Consider the following 17,143-nt stretch of genomic DNA (forward strand, 5'->3'; position numbering starts at 1 on the left):
GCGGGAGTTACTTTTATAGATTTCTTAAGTCTCTGAATTGTGCCAAGAGCGTCAGCTCCATGTCTAGCATGGAAACCTTCCAGCAAGGGCAGCTGTTGTGCTTGCACTAAAAATATTGTTATCTGCTTGGCTATATGCTCAAGGTCCTGTCTTTAGATACAAGGAAGAGCAAATGATCTTGAACTATGTTATGGCATATGAACATCAGCCTTCTCTAGAGAAAAAAATGTGGTGACATCAGACCAATCTATGTACAGATTTGGTGAAAATGTAACATTCATACTTTTTAAAACATTTTAATTATTGAAGAAATGCTGTATAAAAAACAGTAGAATTATTTTCTAGCCCCTAAACATAAGAAGCTAGGCAAAATAAGGAAAACAGTTTCATTTAGAAGAAACATGGTCTCATAGTTATCGATCTGTAACTGGAAATAACAAGAGGTACTCTGCTCCTTTTCTGTACCTCTGCATAGATGTGTTAATTTAGGTATAATGCAGTGTCTTTGACACGATTTTGAGAGGCGTCTTGTGAATTTTGGTGCAGATATTGAAGGAAAGGAACAATTTCAAAGAAAGGAACTTGTTGCAGTGACATATCCAACATTTTATTAAAACTGTCTGCAGCCTAAAAATGTTATATATGTTGGATTTTCTTGTACTTATGGATGTAGCATTATCTGTTGTATTAATGGCAGTCTCTAATGTAACCTGAATTACTTTAACATAAGAAAAGCTCAAAGGAACTGACAGGCTTTGAGGTAAAAGAGAACATGGCTAGTGCAGGATGTGAATGGATTCCAGGGGTACGAGGGATCCAAACTCCATGTTTTCCTTCCCAGCTTGAGAGTCCAATTATTGAAACTTTCTGTGTTGGCTACAGGCTCAGGACCGAAGCAGGAACTCTGGTCAGTGAAGAGGTGACCAGGAAAAGATGTACACAGGATATTCATTATGGGAGTTGTGTTGGGCATTAACTGTGGAAACATCCACAGAGCTGTAATTCTGGGGAAGACAAAGTCAGATGAGGAAGAGAAAAAAATGCATCTCTGAGAATGTTGTTTGGCTATACTGACTGTCCCTTTGGACTGTGTGAACTCTTGAGTATCTACTCTGTATTTACAGAAGCACTGCAGCTATGCTGTCATTTCTGGGGCTTTTGTAATGTTAGCTTATAAGTATGGTTGTTTACTGTTCATAATTCTTTGGTTAGAAAAATTGAGTCATTCAGCTGGAAGAACATAAAAGAATCACAGGATTTAAACTATCAATCATAAATAAACAATCCTAGCACTCATGCAGTGTGTAATTTATTCAGAAAAAAATGATTCAACACACACTTGCAAGTAATGAACATGGTTTGGGGAGGCATTGTTTTTTTCTTAAGTTATTTGGGAACAGGAAATGGTTAAAAACCAATCAGCTGTAATATGTAATATTTAGAAACATGTGTAGTAATAACTTACATGCATCTAAAACAATCTAAGACAACAGAGTAAGAAATCAATATTTTAGGATAGAAATCAGCCCACCCAAGATTATATGGAATGCATCAGCAGAGAACTAACAGGGTGTAAAAATGGGAGATTAGAACTGAGGTGCATGAGTTGGGCTGTGATGCCCAGGAATGAAATACCATCTCAAGTATTGCCAAGCGATATTAGGATGTGTTTTGAGAACATCCCCACTGCAGGTTCAGGCTGTTATGCTGTGGAATGTGTAACTGTCAAGAGTGAGGTGGTATGACTAGACTCATGCTTATCAGGCCCAATGTCCACTTTGAAAAAGACATGATCAAAATCTTTGTCTGGCTAGCTGCACAGCCCTATTTCACTACTTCCAGCAAAGCCTGCACCATTCTTGCCTTGCCACCAAATGATATCGTCACTTCAATTCACACCGAATTTCTCCTGTTATGAATTTAATTGTCTTTTGCTCTCATGTCAGACCCCTGATGCACTAACAAGCTGGCCTGCTTACAGTATTAAGACATCATTTTGGTGATAAAACCATATGGTAGGGAGCATGGGAATAAAATCAGCACTGGCAGAACATTGTGCTTTTCTTTATCTTCATTTGGGCTGTGAAGATCACTGTTCTGTTTACTAGAAGCCATTTAACAGGCATTTCTCTGATAAACATCTGAGACTTGAAGGAAAGTGGGACTGCTGTCCTGGGGAAATGGTTTAGTGATCGGGTATCTAGCTAGCAAAAAGGATAATGGAAGAGTATCTAACCTTTTTATTTAAAATATTTGGTTTTGTTAGAAAACTGTTTTCTCTAATGGTTTGGCTGCCCCTATTTATGGTTTATCTGCAGTCACAGGTGTAAGCTGCGAAGTGAGAGGGTTGTGCATGAAATTTAAAGCACTGCACCCCACAGTGTGTGCTGTGCTTGAATTTATACTGAATTTGACATTCATGAATTCATATAATTTAATACAGGGTTAAGTGACTTCATTCTCATTGCATACTGCTCAGACTAGAGAGACAATTTTGCATATTTCTTTTTTCAAACCAAAAAATCTAACACAAGAGAAAGAGAAGGCTAAAGGACAAAAGACACTCTTTGCAGAGTTCTGTTCACCAGATCTCAAAAAGGGTGTAACAGAACTTCATAGAAGGTACAAAGGAATTGAGGATGTTCAGAAAGATGGAACAATTCAGCATGAAGATTCTAAATGGACTGGAAGTTTTTGTCTTTGGAAACAGGCAATTGAAAAAAAAAAAAAACTGTAAAGATTTATAGCATCACAAGTAGCATGTAGAAGAAGTATAGAGAATGATTACTCACCATTTCTAACACAGCAGGCACATGGAAAGGATGAACAGGTTTAAAATTTGAGGAGGAGGTTCCTTTTTCACATGGCATGGAATGAAGGAGAATAGAACTTGCTTCCATAAATTCTTATGACAAAGCACGAAAAAGCTTGTAAAGAAAAGGTCTGTGGATGACGTGCATCTGGTCTTCTCCATCAGTAGTCCCCAATTCTCTGATTCTGGAAAGCTGGAAAGGACCAAAAGCAGCTCTGCTTCTAGTACTTTATTCCTTAAACATTTTCTATAAGCCATTGCTAGGGATAGGATGTTGACCTCATTGAATTTGCACAGTAGAGTCCTTGGTATATTCATATATTGTGTGTTAGTCTATTCCAGTGCTGTAAAGCTGTATGCACATAAAGCTGGACAAATAGATGCACATAAATGGGGATATATGAGATTCAAGGTGTGAGCGTCAGATCAGGACGTACAGCCTGCTCACTTCTATCCTGAGAGTTCTTTAGTTGCCATCAGTTTCTCACACGATTCAAGGGGCAGTGGTAAATCAGAGGCTGAAAATGAGTTAGGCAGTTCAACTGAGAGCACATCATAAAGATGGATAGAACAAGATGGCAGAATACTCCTTCCTCTCTCCATCACTGCTTTTCCTTCCCTTTCTCCCTGTAATTGGGAAACTGGTTATCACAAGTAAGGGGATTGATCACTTTCACCATTGCCCCCTAAGGATGTTTAATTAATGTTGGCATTGTGTACCTTACTTTGCAGATTCCTTCTACCTCCCTTGCTACAATCATAAACACTATAACAGCCACAAACACTGGAGATTGGGAAAGATTATTCTCCTTGTAATTGTTTCCTCAGAAAGAAATGGCAAGAAACTTGACAAGGACATCCTAAAAGAAAAGCAAAAAAGGATCTTCCAACAAGCTATGAAAATGAGTCTGCACAAAACTTAAACAGGAAAGAAATTTCCTTTTTGTCAGAAAAATCCATCAGTAAGTCTGTACATTTTGGGAGATAATTTGTCTTTGAGATGTGCCTGAAGCTTCTTACATTTGACTTTTTTAAAGCAAGCCTGACAAATGATGTGGGAATATTCTGCAAGGATGATTCTTAGGAAATTAATCTTCAGGTGTACCAAGCTTCATCTCTCTCCCACTTCCACAGTTTTGCATTTAAAAAAAAAAATATAACAATACTGGGAAGTTTTCATAAATCATGTAAAAGTCACAGTTACTTCAAAAGAAGAAAGTTGTGTGATCAAACTATAGAAATAGAAGACAATCAACAGAGCATTAGAAATACTCAGAAAGTTATTAGGCATATCAGTAAACTCAAACCTTAACTCACACTCTTCTCTCTGGGAAATACTTAGTACCATATCATACTATACAAGTACTAAGTAGTATTTAAATAGGTCCAATCCAAAATTCTGTTGACCATTTAGATTAGATAACACTTTGAGAAACTAAAATCAAGCATACCAAGCAAAGGAGGAAATATGAGCCCTTATTTATGTGGTCACTTGATGCAGTAACTTACTTCACCATCTAAACCAAAAGATTTTTCCAAGACATATAAGAGAACATTGTATTTTGGCATAGAATAAATAGGAGTTATATAGCAAAAATGCATAAGCATCCATTCAAAGCTTCACAGAAGAAAACGCAAAACTGATTAAGAAAGGTAATGGAAATTTTATGGCTGATGCACACATAAATGGAAAACCGGCAATAAATTTATCATGCTATTAGACTACAGCATATACTAAATTAATTGGAACTAACCCAGTCTACAATATTATCTGTTTTATTTATTTATTTTGAATGTGATTAATGAGTTCGGGGAAAAAATAAAAGCCTTTTGACTTTTTTCCCTCACTCCTCCATGCCACTTGGCCCTGTGCTCATGGCTTTGGTCTCGAACAAGGCCTGCGAGGAGCAACTGCTGAAGACCGCCTGGTGTCCGGGTCAGGGCTTGCACTGCCCAGTGGCTGTGGGGTTGCCTGTGGTCCCTGGGGACACTGAGGGTCCTGCAGGCCTGTCCCACAGCACCACCACCATTACTCACTGCTCCCACCCTGCAGAGACAGCCAACATGCCAGGAGGGTGACAGGGCTCAGCGCTGTCTGTGCATGCTGCGACAAGTCCGTTGTGTAATTCAGCACAGCATTATGGCATGGCCCTGTGACATCCTAACTAACCATCTCATCCTGTTGCAGCCAAACCCAAGTCTCCCTTCTTATTTCGCTATTTTTAACTGGCCTACAGGAAAACGTGATGCCTACAGGAACCTAAGTGCTGCATTCTATAGCCCTCAACTCCTTCCCAGAGCTGACTTTTTTGATAAACTTCAATTAATTAGAGCCTCCAAATCTCCACATGCTTCAGCTGTGCCCCTTTGGCTATAAATTTAATTGACTGCCACCCCCCACACGGCTGAGCAGGCAAGCACACTCAGTTGTCTCTAGTTCTGTTGTCTGAAAGGTGTCCCCTGGCACATTTAAGCACAAGCTGAAGGCACAACCTGGAGGCACACACCTGTTTCCCATTGGAGAATAAAGGCTAACATAGAAACCTACTGACAGAGGACACACACACGTCAAGGGACAAAAAGATAAGAATTTTTTCTTTATTAAAAAGCAGCACCCCCACAGCAGCCCACGAGAAGGGTCCCCCCAGAGAGCAGCCCTCAGCCTGCCCTGGGCGCCTCCCGTCCACCACAAGAAGCTCCTCCCGCCCCTCACAGCACTCCTCCCAGCACCGCCACCGTTAACGGCCGCCCCTCTGCACCCTAACCACCGCCCTTAAAAGCCGTTAGCAGCCTCGCCCCACCCTTTATATAGGGCCCGCAGCTAGCCCCACCCCCTCGGCCCGTGCGCAGCTCGACGCGGGGCACTCTGGGTAATGTAGTCCCTGCCGCCGGCGGCCTCGCTGTGACAGGCGGCCGGGGAGGGGGGGGGGTTCTCCCCGCAAGGCATCATGGGCCTTGTAGGAACGGGCGCGCGAGCCAATCGAAGCCCTTATTTGGGAAGACCTTCTCGCGTGGCCGGCGCACGCGCAGTCCTTCTCGCGACCCCATTGGCTGGCGGGAGGGCGTGACGGCCGCTGAAGCCCTCCCCCCGGCCAATAAAAGCGGGCCATGTAGCACGAGCCGCTCCCTGGGCGGGCTGCGTGCAGCGCCGCCACCAGCTGCCGCTTACCTCCCGTCAGCGCGCGGAGCGGATTGGCGGGGCCGGGCTGGGGGTGGGCCAAGGGGCCGGGCTCGGTCTCCGGCGGCGGCGGCCGGGAGGAGGCGGCGGGGATGGGGCGGCTGCGCCTGCTGCTGCTGTTGGGCGCCGCCGCGCTCGGGGCCGCCGTGCTGGTGGCAGCCGGTAAGTGCCGGGCTCCTCCTGTCCTCCCTCCCGTCCTTTCCGTTCTTTCCGTTCACTCTCGCCGGGCCCCGCCGTGATGCGGCCTCGCCCCCGGGCCTGCTGCAGGGGGACGTGCTGGGGGGGAGGGTGCGGCCTGCCCCGGGGCCCGGCACTGCCTGCAGCAGCCGCGGGGAGCCGAAATCCGCCCCCCTGAGTGGCTTCTGCCCCCTCCTCGGTGGGCGCTTCGTGGCCCAGTGGCTGGCAGCGCCGGAGCTGGTGGTGCCAGGCCGGCCGGGCAGTGCTGGCCCCGCACAGCGCTGCTGGGGCCTGCCCTGTACCCCTGCGCTGCCCCGCTCCTGCTGCCCGGTGCTCCGGGCGCGCTGTCACCGGTTCCTGTCTGGGTCTTGCTTCTTGCTACCTACCGAGGGAACTGGGGGGAGGAGCACACAGGGCATTTCTCTGCATAGAGAGACCTTAAATCCTGGGAGCCCCTTCAACATACAGCCTTGTCCGGGGCTGATTGGGGTGTGCTTTTAGACTGTCAGTGAACAGTCAAGAAAGTAACTTCACCTCTTCTCTAGAGGGAAGTTCAGTGGTCTGGGGTTTGTTTGCATGAGCGTAGTAGGAAGTTAAATGTTTAAGCTGTGTTATTGCAGTTCATATGGGATATCAAGCGTAGTTATATGAGCTTAGTGTGTAATGCTGTAAGCCAGCAGAGCACTCACTAAAGTGTGGAAAAGACAAGTACAAGCTTTATGAAGCTAGAGGGGAGGCACTGAGACTGTCTGAATAATTTGTTCACCCTGATAGCATCTCTAAAGTCAAAAGTTAAGAGGAGACTCTTCAAGTGAAATGAACCATCTGTTACGTACATGGAAGCTATGTGTCAAAAGCATGGGCTGTGAACTGTACAGCTGTGGCTGTGGTAGCTTATAGGATGTGGGTCTGCTGTCTTGACTGCTTTGCCACTATCACGTAGTTGTGTTTGTGAGTGTGAGGTTCCTGCAGCCCACATCAGCCTTGAAGAAAAGTATGGTTACAGGCAATTTAATTAATACAATTAATAGGCCCAAGGCAGCCCATGGTATAGTGCCTGGCAGATGGGGTGATCTTGCCAGGCTTAAATCACTGCTTTTTTTAATTGTTCATTAATACCCAGAAATAGTTAGGGGGGGACTGTTAGATTATAACAGGAAGACCTTTTTTGCGCCTAATTTGTCTTCATTCTTACAGAAGAAAAATTGCTTCATAGGTGTTTGGGTTTCCTGCAGTAATACCTTGTCTGGTCCACGCCTAGCAGCTGTGTTTACTGTCTTTGAACAGTTGGTCATTCCTAAAGTCTGGAAATGACTACCTGGAATCTAAATATATTGAAGGGAGAGATTTTAAAAAGGTTAAAGAAAAATGGTTCAACTATTTTCTAACTTAAAAGACAGTCTTAATACAGACTTTTTTGTCAGCCACTTAGCTGTAAATTCTATCTCTGTAGTCATTGTCTGTTTAAATCAATTTCTTGAAAACTCAAAGTGAACACAAGTAAATTTAGGCCTAAAAAATGTGTGCTATTTGTTTAAAGATACAATATTTATACAGGTTATGAAGAAATTGAAAGTTGGGTGTGGGGAAAGAATGTGAAGGAGTCTGTGGGGCACTGGCAAAAAAGCAGCTAAAAAGGGTAGCTGTTCCAGTGAGAGGTGGCAATCTGCTGTTTATCACAGCAGTGATGGCCTTCTGCTTCTGTTGATCATTTATTAAGAATGTTAGGGGGCAAAAAAAGCCTTCTCTTATTTGTTTCTGATTGCAGGTGTTATTTGATTCTTGGTATTTTGCCTTGCTCACAGGCCTGAGGAGGCAGAAGTTCCTTCATTTTGCCTGAGGAGAGGAAGTGGTTCTTGCTCAGGCTGCCCTGCGAATTCCTTGGCTAATGTCAGTACTAGGCAGAGCTTTTTCATACTGGCATTAGCTGGTAGGACAACTGAGTACAGGCATATAATAGATGCTTGTGTCTGTACTGCTAAAACTCAGACCTAGCTGGAAAACGTTTCTTCAACTTGTTGCGTCCTTGGGAATCTCAGTTCCTACAGAGGGACTGCTGCAGAGTAAGTTTTGTAAACAGCTACCCAGCAATTGCAAGGAGACTGAAAAAAGATTTGTATTCAGGAGGACGGTTGACCTATATCTTAATCTTGTAATTGCCCTAAAATGAGGACACTGCAAAGATTGTAGCTGGGTGCGATTTACTTGCTGCCAGGGATAATTTGAAACTAGTTGTGCTGAATAGATGCCACACAAGGGTTTTGCTCAACCTACCTCATGTTTTGTAGGTTCATGTGGTAGGAACAGCAACTATGCTATTGTGTGGCTGTGGTGTCCATTTCTTTTCTGAATTTAACAATGGAAAAATTGATAAGGAGCAGTCTTAGGTAATTTTATCTTAATATTTCCCTTGTTCCTGCAAAAGTAGGGTAAACAGGGCTTGCATTCTGTATCAAAGTCTTAACTAGACACTGGCACAAAAAGAATGTTGAAAGAAGTAAAAGTGCCACAGAGAATCTCTAGTATAGTGGTTGCCAAACTTCTTTTGATCATGCATTCCTATCAGTAAAAAAAAAAATTTTCAACATCCATTAACTTACAATTAAATATAAATTATAATATAAATTAAATTATACATATTTATACTGTGCTGATATTATGCATCTCATAATGTGTATAAAATACTTTTAAAAGTATGAGATAAAGATGAAATAAACACTATATTTTTGTTTTATTTATTAATGGTACAAAGAAGGCTAGTTTTGTACACTCCCTGTGGTACATGTACTCCCCTAGCTGGTTGCCTTGTGATAGTGTTGGAAACTTGAAAAGCCTGGCAAAAAACGGGAATGGAACTGACTGGCAGTTATCGCTTAGGACACTTGTCCGATCTTTGGGAGATTGCCCACTACTTGCAGTTACTGAATTTTTAGTTATCCCCCAAAGATGAGCAACCAGTCTGATGTTAAAACCAGTAGTCTTAGATATCTGGTAGTAGTAGCAGCTTTTTAGCTTTACAGACTGACAGTTGATTTGTTCTTCTAAAACACTAAAACTTGGGAGCTGCTGGGCTCTTTCAACCTCATGACATTCTCTGAATCACACTGCATAGTTCCTACTACTCATGCCCTCCATAGTACTGTTGAAAATGTCAATTCTAGCAGAATGTTGGGTTCTTATTATCTTGCATAAGCTGCTAGAGTACTTCTGCTGTATTTAAATAGGCTCATTGAACAGTAGTTTTTCTGAGGAAAAATACTTTTTTTTATAAAGCTGATTGTAATAATATAAGAAGTAGTGGATAGCTGAAGCAAGCATTTAGCTGTATGGAGTGCCCTAAAATCCTAGCTGAGCCTGAGAGCTCTCCAGCAGTGCCTCTGGTTCAGCACTGTTTGTAAGTGAAGCTCTGTGCGATCTTGTCAGCTGCCTGTTTCAGGCACAAGTATTTTTGCCTACCCTTTCCTTTTAATGCATCTTGGTGTCTTTCTAATTCGTTTAACAAAAGGTAGGATTGACTTCCTTTTTTTTTTTCCAGAAGGTTTTTTTTAATTGGGTGTGTTACCAAGGTTGCCTAATTCTATAAAAAGTCTGTTACATCTGCTTTTGGGTTTGCCTGTGGAAAAACAAATTAAACTATCAGCTTTAATCTCTGAAGCAGGTGCACAAACACAACATCTGTGGCTTTAGTCAGTAGTTGAGCCTTGACTAGTAAGCTGTTCTTAGGTCAAACTGTGACCTTCCCCAGATCTTTCATTAATGCTTTCAGAAGTTTTCTCAAGTGTTTCTTAGAAGTAGATAAACTTCTATGGGTAGTGTGTGCATATTAGTCAGCAGTCCTGTGGAGAAACACTGCTGTAAGTCATCTCTAGTAATGTTATCTGTTACAACTGCAACTTTGCCTGTTTTACTTAGAAGGAAGTCTAGGAGCCAAGAACAGTTAAACTCAGCTTGTTGTTTTAGATATATTTTGGAATGAATTGTTAAAGTCTTCACTCTTCAATAACAGTGCTGGCTCCTTCAGAGGGAATTTAGGTGATGCAATACATCTGAAACAGGGTGAGTTGCTTTCAAGGAAGAGCAGATGTAGTGAGCTGTAGATTGTTGGATTGGTTGTCTCCTGCCTTTCAGCTCAGTAATCCTTTTGCCTTGAATATGAAGTCATAATACAAATGTTCTTTGGTATATGTGCATAAATAACATGCCCTTTTTATATTTGCCATTGTGGTCTTACATGGTAAAGTCAACCTTCCAGAAATTGAAATCAATTACTAAAGCTTTTACCAAAAATCAGAATGGTCTAGTGCTGTATCAGGAACGGAGGTGGATTTTTATTTATTTTTGACCAGACAACAACAGATACCCTAGCTGGTATAACTATTAAAAATAACATGTTACTACAGAAACAAGCACTGTGTATTTCGTACCTATTAATAGCAGTATACAGTCTACTAGGTAGCTTCACCCTCTCCTTTTTCCCCACTCCAGAAGCATGCTTGAATCTCCTGGCGGACTCCAGAGGTTGAAGTTGCACTGGTGGCATTTGGCTTTACATCAAATTTGTTTATAATAGTAGAGTGTAATTCCTGGGGAACATTTTAAACTGTCTGTCAAACAGCTCCCAAATAGGGAGGACCAGCAAATATCCCAGATATGTACATACTACTTAATGTATTCAAAAGCCAGCTGTTATGTGGTAGTCTGAAGTACTAATATTCAGTGGTAGGACTTCTTCAGACTTATCATTCTTCTCTGTTAGAATCCTCAAGCTGGGAAGCACAGTAGTCTCTGTTTAAAATGCAGCTAGGCCTGTTTTTCTTTTGGTATTTTTTCCAAATCAGTGCTTGTTCTTAGGCTGGTTGCCTGGTTGCTACTTGCAGGCTCTGTTTCAACTTAAGTACTCCGTGGTGTCTCCACTACCTTTTCTGAAGAGCTCTTCACACTTTCTTTTTTGGACTTGTAGAGTACAGCTGCCTACCCACGCAGGCTGTTCTAAACCTTTTTTAATCCTGTGTCTGCGGGGAGTCAAACTCATTGAGCTCTGCATCCTCTTCAGTAAGCTCAGTAGACAGATCTGTTTGAGTTACTTTTGCATTGCTTTTGCAGCTTCACTTATGATAACATTTTTTCTTTTTCTAAAGTTATGCTCCCGCAGCTTAAAGTTGATGCTCATATTTTCACATACCTGTTCTGACCAAAGATTAGACCTCAAAAAATAGAATAGAAGTGATTTGAGTCTATGGAATCTGGCTTCCAAGATTTGCTTTTTCGTTGCAAATATCTGCAGCTGCACCATTATGATAATAATCTTCAAAACATGAAACTGGTGATTCATGGCTTGTCCTGTCAGAGATGACTGATTTCTGGTAAAGCACGTCGCTTGCATGAGGATGAAAAGTATGCAAGTTTTTTCTTTGCTTGCTGCCAAATGCCTACACAGAGTCAGCAGAGTTCTGTGAACTTGTAGAGTTTTGCTGATGTTCAGTATTTGTGTGGGGATTCTTTGATAGCGAGCTGTAACATGCTAAGTGGTGTACCTCACCTACAAGCCATCAGTTCAGGTAACCTTTCTACTTTTGCAGCTCTCTAGCCCATCAATGTCTTGCTACTTCTGTAGGGTATTTCACAACCCAAAATCTCAGGGTTGGGGGGAGGAATTCGTAAATGTAGTAGGGCTTAGTGGCACTACTGCTTAGCTACTTGTTCAGATTTTAAGTTTTTTGTTTCAGTGAGTTGTGTATGGGAGAGAGGGAAGCCTATAACATTTTCTTTGAGATGTTTCTTATTTACCTAAATGAGGTGGTGTCAGATCCTGATGACTGAATTGGTCATGCTTCAGCTGTGATAGTGTTAGAGACTTTCCATCAAGATGATAGTGCAAATAAAGTTCTCAGAAGTGGAGTGGGTAGCCCTTTAAAATTATAGGAACTAAAATTCAATGACAATTGCAAAACAATGGTGTAAAACTGTCATAAGTGAGCTTTTCTGATGATCTTTTCCCTCCATTTTACCTCCATTCCTTTTGCTTTTTAGTAGGTTTCTGCCTAATGGCCTTTCTTATTTACTGTTTCTTCTCTTTCTGGTCTTTCTAACCAGTTAGATAGCCCTTTCAGGTGAGAAAGGGAACAGTTAAACAAGGCTTGCATCTCTTGAATGGTACCTTAGAGCTAAAGTGATGTCTCATAGCTTCTATTCTTAAGAGAAACCTCTGCCCAAAGGTTTGAGTCTGGTGGCTGTGCAGAATGAATTGGTATTCCTCTGTGAAGAGTAATGTTTAATCATAAGTGAGGTGGTGCTAATGTGACTGGTCACTAATGAAGCTGTTTATACTAAAGCTGATTTGATGACCCAAATCCTTGGGTTCCACAGGTTGTTTTCACTTGCTATGTACCTTTTCAAGCAGTTTACCTGAACTGGAACAATTCAGATTAGATGGTTAATCTAGAGGATTAATTTGGGTTAAAAACTAACGTTTTGGATATTGAACAAAATTGTAGTATATTTTAGAAAAATGGTAAAATATAATACCATTTAGAAATTATGGGAAAGTTGGTGGTTTTTTTTTTTAATGACTTATAACATCTTTTTGCAGATGAAGAAGGAAATCAAGATGAATCCCTGGAGCCAAAGGTAAGGAAATACATTTCTAGTCATTCTGTCTTTTTCTTGTGGAGTGAGAACAAGGGTCTGAAATTCCAGAACTATGATTTGATTCTTGTTTTAAAATATTCTGTAGCTTTCACTGTTTAACTTCTGTGTAACAGAAGAGTTACTGTTGTGCTATATCTTTTGAAGTGCATCTTTCACAAAACTAGAAGTGAATTGATGAAAGCTGGTAGCAGTAGCTCAATTTACTTCTGGTACTGCTCTTTAAATGTCATATCTTTAAAAAGTAATCATTTTTCCAACTGCTCCTGTTGCATTTCTAATCTAAAATACATGGCTGCTCTCTTTCAGACTTTAGCTGCAGAGGACCAGGTAAAGGACCATTCCACGGGAACTCGAGTGGTAGCAGGCCAAATCTTCCTTGAATCAGGGAAGTCAGACCCTCAATCTGAGGATGAAGAAAACTTTCACAGTCAAGAGGAAGAAAAAGAGAATTCACTGGAAGAGTTGAACTCTCTAGAAATGTCCAACCTATTAAATAAAGAATTGGAAGAAGCAGAAATACAGAATCCAGGTAACTGCTCACAAGCTTTTGAATGAGTGGCAAGAAAGACACATCTGAGTAACTGTGGGTTGTACATAAATTGTCATTTTGAACATATTTTAAAAAAATCTGAGTTTTTCCAGACGTGAATGGTAATTGGTGCCTTTTTTATCAGGAAGTAATGTGAAACTTTCAAATATACCTGTTTGAAGTCTTAGTGGTTTTTTTAGATTCATTTTCAAGGTTTTTCATAACTCTTACTGCTTTCATCTTCCTGGAAAGCTTAAACTATCAAATGGATAGAGTACGAATTTCTTTATATATGACTCAGGTATGCATACTATACTGTGTGTGTGTATGTATATAGTAACTGTAGAAAGAAATTGCATCAGTGTTACAGTCTACTGGCTGTATGCCTGGAGAATGGTTTGACAGAGGAAACAAATTGTGATATGAAGACAAGTTTCTTAGGAGCATTAGGGCAACACCTAAATTGCTTTTAAACTTCAATAAGTTTGCAAATACAAGTAAAACCTTGTGTTCTTGTGCCAAAGTTCAGCAGGAAATTCTAGTATATCTTTTTTACTTACAGTAATATGAATTTAATATGATTATTTTGGACTTAGTAGTGGATGATACTTAGATGGCACAGTTTTGAGTACTCCAGCCTTTGCAGCAAATTTTGTTTTTTACTTGTTCATAAGAAGTAAATCTTCAACCAAAAAGTATAGTTACATGGTAATACTAAGCTGGCTATCTTCTTAACTCATGTCTTGAATATCTAAAGAAAACAGGAATAATGAATAGGGTCTCTGTTTGTTTTTCAGTATTTTCTAATAAGCCTTTCTTATTGATGCTGAACTAGTATACAGTTAGTAAAAAGTCACTAATAGGATTCAATACTGCTGTTGAGAGGTGTGATGTTGTACAGGGAAAAAGTATATAAAGTCCACTAAATAGCTTTCTGTCACAAAGTGGTGAACTAAGCACCATATGTACTCAGCGCAGTCTATTTCAGAAGTAAACTTTAAGATTTTTATCTTACATAAGATGTGACCAGATGGCTTGGTCCTGAGTATTGCTTGTAACTAAGGTTTTTAACTATGCTTGTCAAAATACTGCTTGCAGGTGACTTTAAAAACTGTAAACTTACTTGTCCTGTTCAGTTCTTTTGAACCTGCTATGAAGTAAGTTAGTGGTGTGGATGGAAGGATTACTGTTTTTATCTGTAATGCAATTCTGAAGGAAAGGTGCTTGTATTCTGTGAGGGAGGGGAAAAAACTGCTAAAGGAAAACTCCATTGTCAGGCTTTTTAACTGAGTGGGACAGGAGCCTACCTCAGATACATCTTTTGCTCATGTGCATGGTGATTGTATGAAAAATATTTTTCAAATTTTCACATGCATCTTGGAGGTTATTGAGCAGGGAAAATTTCATCTTCATAAACTTAGAATTAGTACAATTAAGGCTCTCTTTTAAAGAAAAGTTCTTTCTCTTCAGTGTCCTATTATCTTCTAATCAGTGAAGAGTTCTTGTGTGTATAGTTTAAAAATATATATATTCATATTCTTATTTTCCATGTTTTTGTTAATGCAGAACTGTATAGTTTTCGTTGAAAACTGCTCGCTAGTTTGTACAGAGCTGGCAATTCCTGCCACATTTGTCTTCCTGTTTGGAGTAATCTTTCAGTGATAGTACTTCTTTGTAATATTATAAGCAATCTATATTTGGGTTTCTTCCAGTGTAAAGTTATGAAATGTAAATAATTAAGGACAACATGACAAAACACCATGTACACACCTGTTTTGCTCTGAATAAATCTTTGTGTGCCCAAATTGACAAAAAAAAAAATTATCCTCCATGTAAATTACATGTATTGTATTCCTTAAGTATATGATAAACTGTGGTTAACATTTTATCCTGTAATAGCATGGTTTTGTTGCTTCAGGAGTTAATATTTGTGGCTATGTGGGGGGAAAACTGCATTATGGAAAAATATACAGAATTTTAAAAGGCAAAGGGGAGGACTGGGTGGGAGTAATTTCATAACTTCCAGTGTACAACTAACTCTTCTGCACAGCATTGTCACAAATAGCTTGTGTCCGATTGCTCTCACTATAGGAGGTAGTGTTATACTTGCTATACAAGTAAAGTTTCAAATTCCAAGTTGTGTTAACATCCTGGACCTGGAGTTTGCTCATAGCGATAAGAGGTCCCATCTGTTGTAGCTGCACGTACTTTTAGCATGAGTTTGTGCATTACCCAATGGCTAACAGATGTCTAAAGTGATTCAAGGCTAATTACATATAGACATTTTTTTCCAGTTTCTGAAAATAACTGTTCTGTGTTAAGAGGTAATAAACTTGGGTGGGGATATATGCCGAGGAATCGAATTCTGAAGAGCAATTTGAGCAAGCTAATTCTGGAATTTTTTAATTAAAAAAAAAAGGTATGGTCTCTAGGCTTTATAAAAATGGTGTAGTCTCTAGAAGAACTAGCTCTGTTGACAGCCACAAGAACTAGAAGCTTAACTTGAAAAAACAGGGTAACTGGCATTCTCAATTGCATGTCTCTGCAAATGTCTTTAGATGAAGCTGAAGCTAACTTCTGCATTTAGCATAGCAAAACAAAACTTTATAAAAGGCTAATAGAAGTAATCTTCATTTTCAATAACTGAAGATAATTCTTAGTCATTATAGAAGGTTGACTTAAAATACTGCAGTACTGGAATCACTTAACCTTTGTCTAGTGCTTGAGAAATCAGAGTGCTGAAAGTAATCTTGAATGCAACTTTTAACTGGTGAAAGGAAATAAAGATTTCAAAACAAGTATGTACAACAGTAAAGAGTGATGGGGCTCACATTGATAAGTAGTTTTTTCTTAGTTGTATTTTCTAAATGTACTCCTTGCTGATACTCAAGTGTTTTCAGTAGCCCATTGAATAGTTCAGTTGCATGGCTACATCTTGCACTATGGTTAAAATGAATAAATGCACTGGAATGCACTCGGTGGATAGTCTTTTGCATGAGGAAGGGAGTACAGAGAAGTGAAAGTAAAAGGAAGGACCGTCTGTTGTGGTAGGCAAAATATATATATATAACTGATCTGCATTCTACACTAAAAATATTTTCTTTGCTTAGAAATAAGGAATAGAAGAAATTGCACATTTATTCTTACTTTCAATTAAGAAAAGGAACGGTAACATTTTTGAAGTGCTCTTTAGGAAAGCAACTGCTTTTTCAGGCTTTTGTAAGTTAGAAACTTTACTGAAAACTTGATGAAATGCAGTTTTTAACTTGACAGAAGTTAATACCAACATAGGAGTGCTTTACTATTTATAGTAGATGACTTCATAGAATAAAGGGAAGCAGTCTTACTCCTGGGTATCTATTTTCAGTTTTGACAGCTATTGGAGGTACTGCGGATGGTGAACCTTGTCACTTCCCCTTTTTGTTTATGGAGAAGGAGTATGCAGAGTGCACTGCAGATGGGAGGGAAGATGGCAGGCTTTGGTGTGCAACAACCTATGATTACAAGAAAGATCAAAAGTGGGGCTTCTGTGAAAGTAAGTAAACTGATGTCTTTGTTCTTGTCCAAGGAATGCTTTCTTAACTCAGTGTTCTCATACCTCCTTATGTCCCCTATTAAAAGGTCTAGAAGTCCTGGTCATGTATTAATGGCCACCTTGTATAAGAAATGATAAAGGCAAAGTTCTCATGATGGGAAATATTGGAAAAGATCATAATGCAAATGCAATTTACAAAGCTTTGGGGAAATCTTGCAGTGGAGGCACCTGTAAAACTCACTTTCAGAGGCTGTAGAAGTGTAG

At 40.2% G+C, this 17,143-nt stretch overlaps 1 protein-coding gene across 1 annotated transcript in view; it reads left to right on the forward strand.

The window, feature by feature from the left end:
- Window positions 1-6,023: 6,023 nt before the first annotated feature.
- Window positions 6,024-17,143, forward strand: part of SEL1L (SEL1L adaptor subunit of SYVN1 ubiquitin ligase) — a 30,386-nt gene continuing 19,266 nt past the window's right edge. Inside the window, exons 1-4 of the mRNA XM_084287704.1 lie at window positions 6,024-6,152; window positions 12,757-12,794; window positions 13,122-13,344; window positions 16,712-16,879. Of these exons, the coding sequence (XP_084143830.1) occupies window positions 6,083-6,152; window positions 12,757-12,794; window positions 13,122-13,344; window positions 16,712-16,879 (499 nt within the window). The 5' untranslated portion in view covers window positions 6,024-6,082. The remainder of the gene's footprint in view (window positions 6,153-12,756; window positions 12,795-13,121; window positions 13,345-16,711; window positions 16,880-17,143) is intronic.

This window comes from Netta rufina (genome assembly GCF_964035555.1).
Source record: "Netta rufina genome assembly, chromosome: 5".
Taxonomy (NCBI): Eukaryota; Metazoa; Chordata; class Aves; order Anseriformes; family Anatidae; genus Netta; species Netta rufina.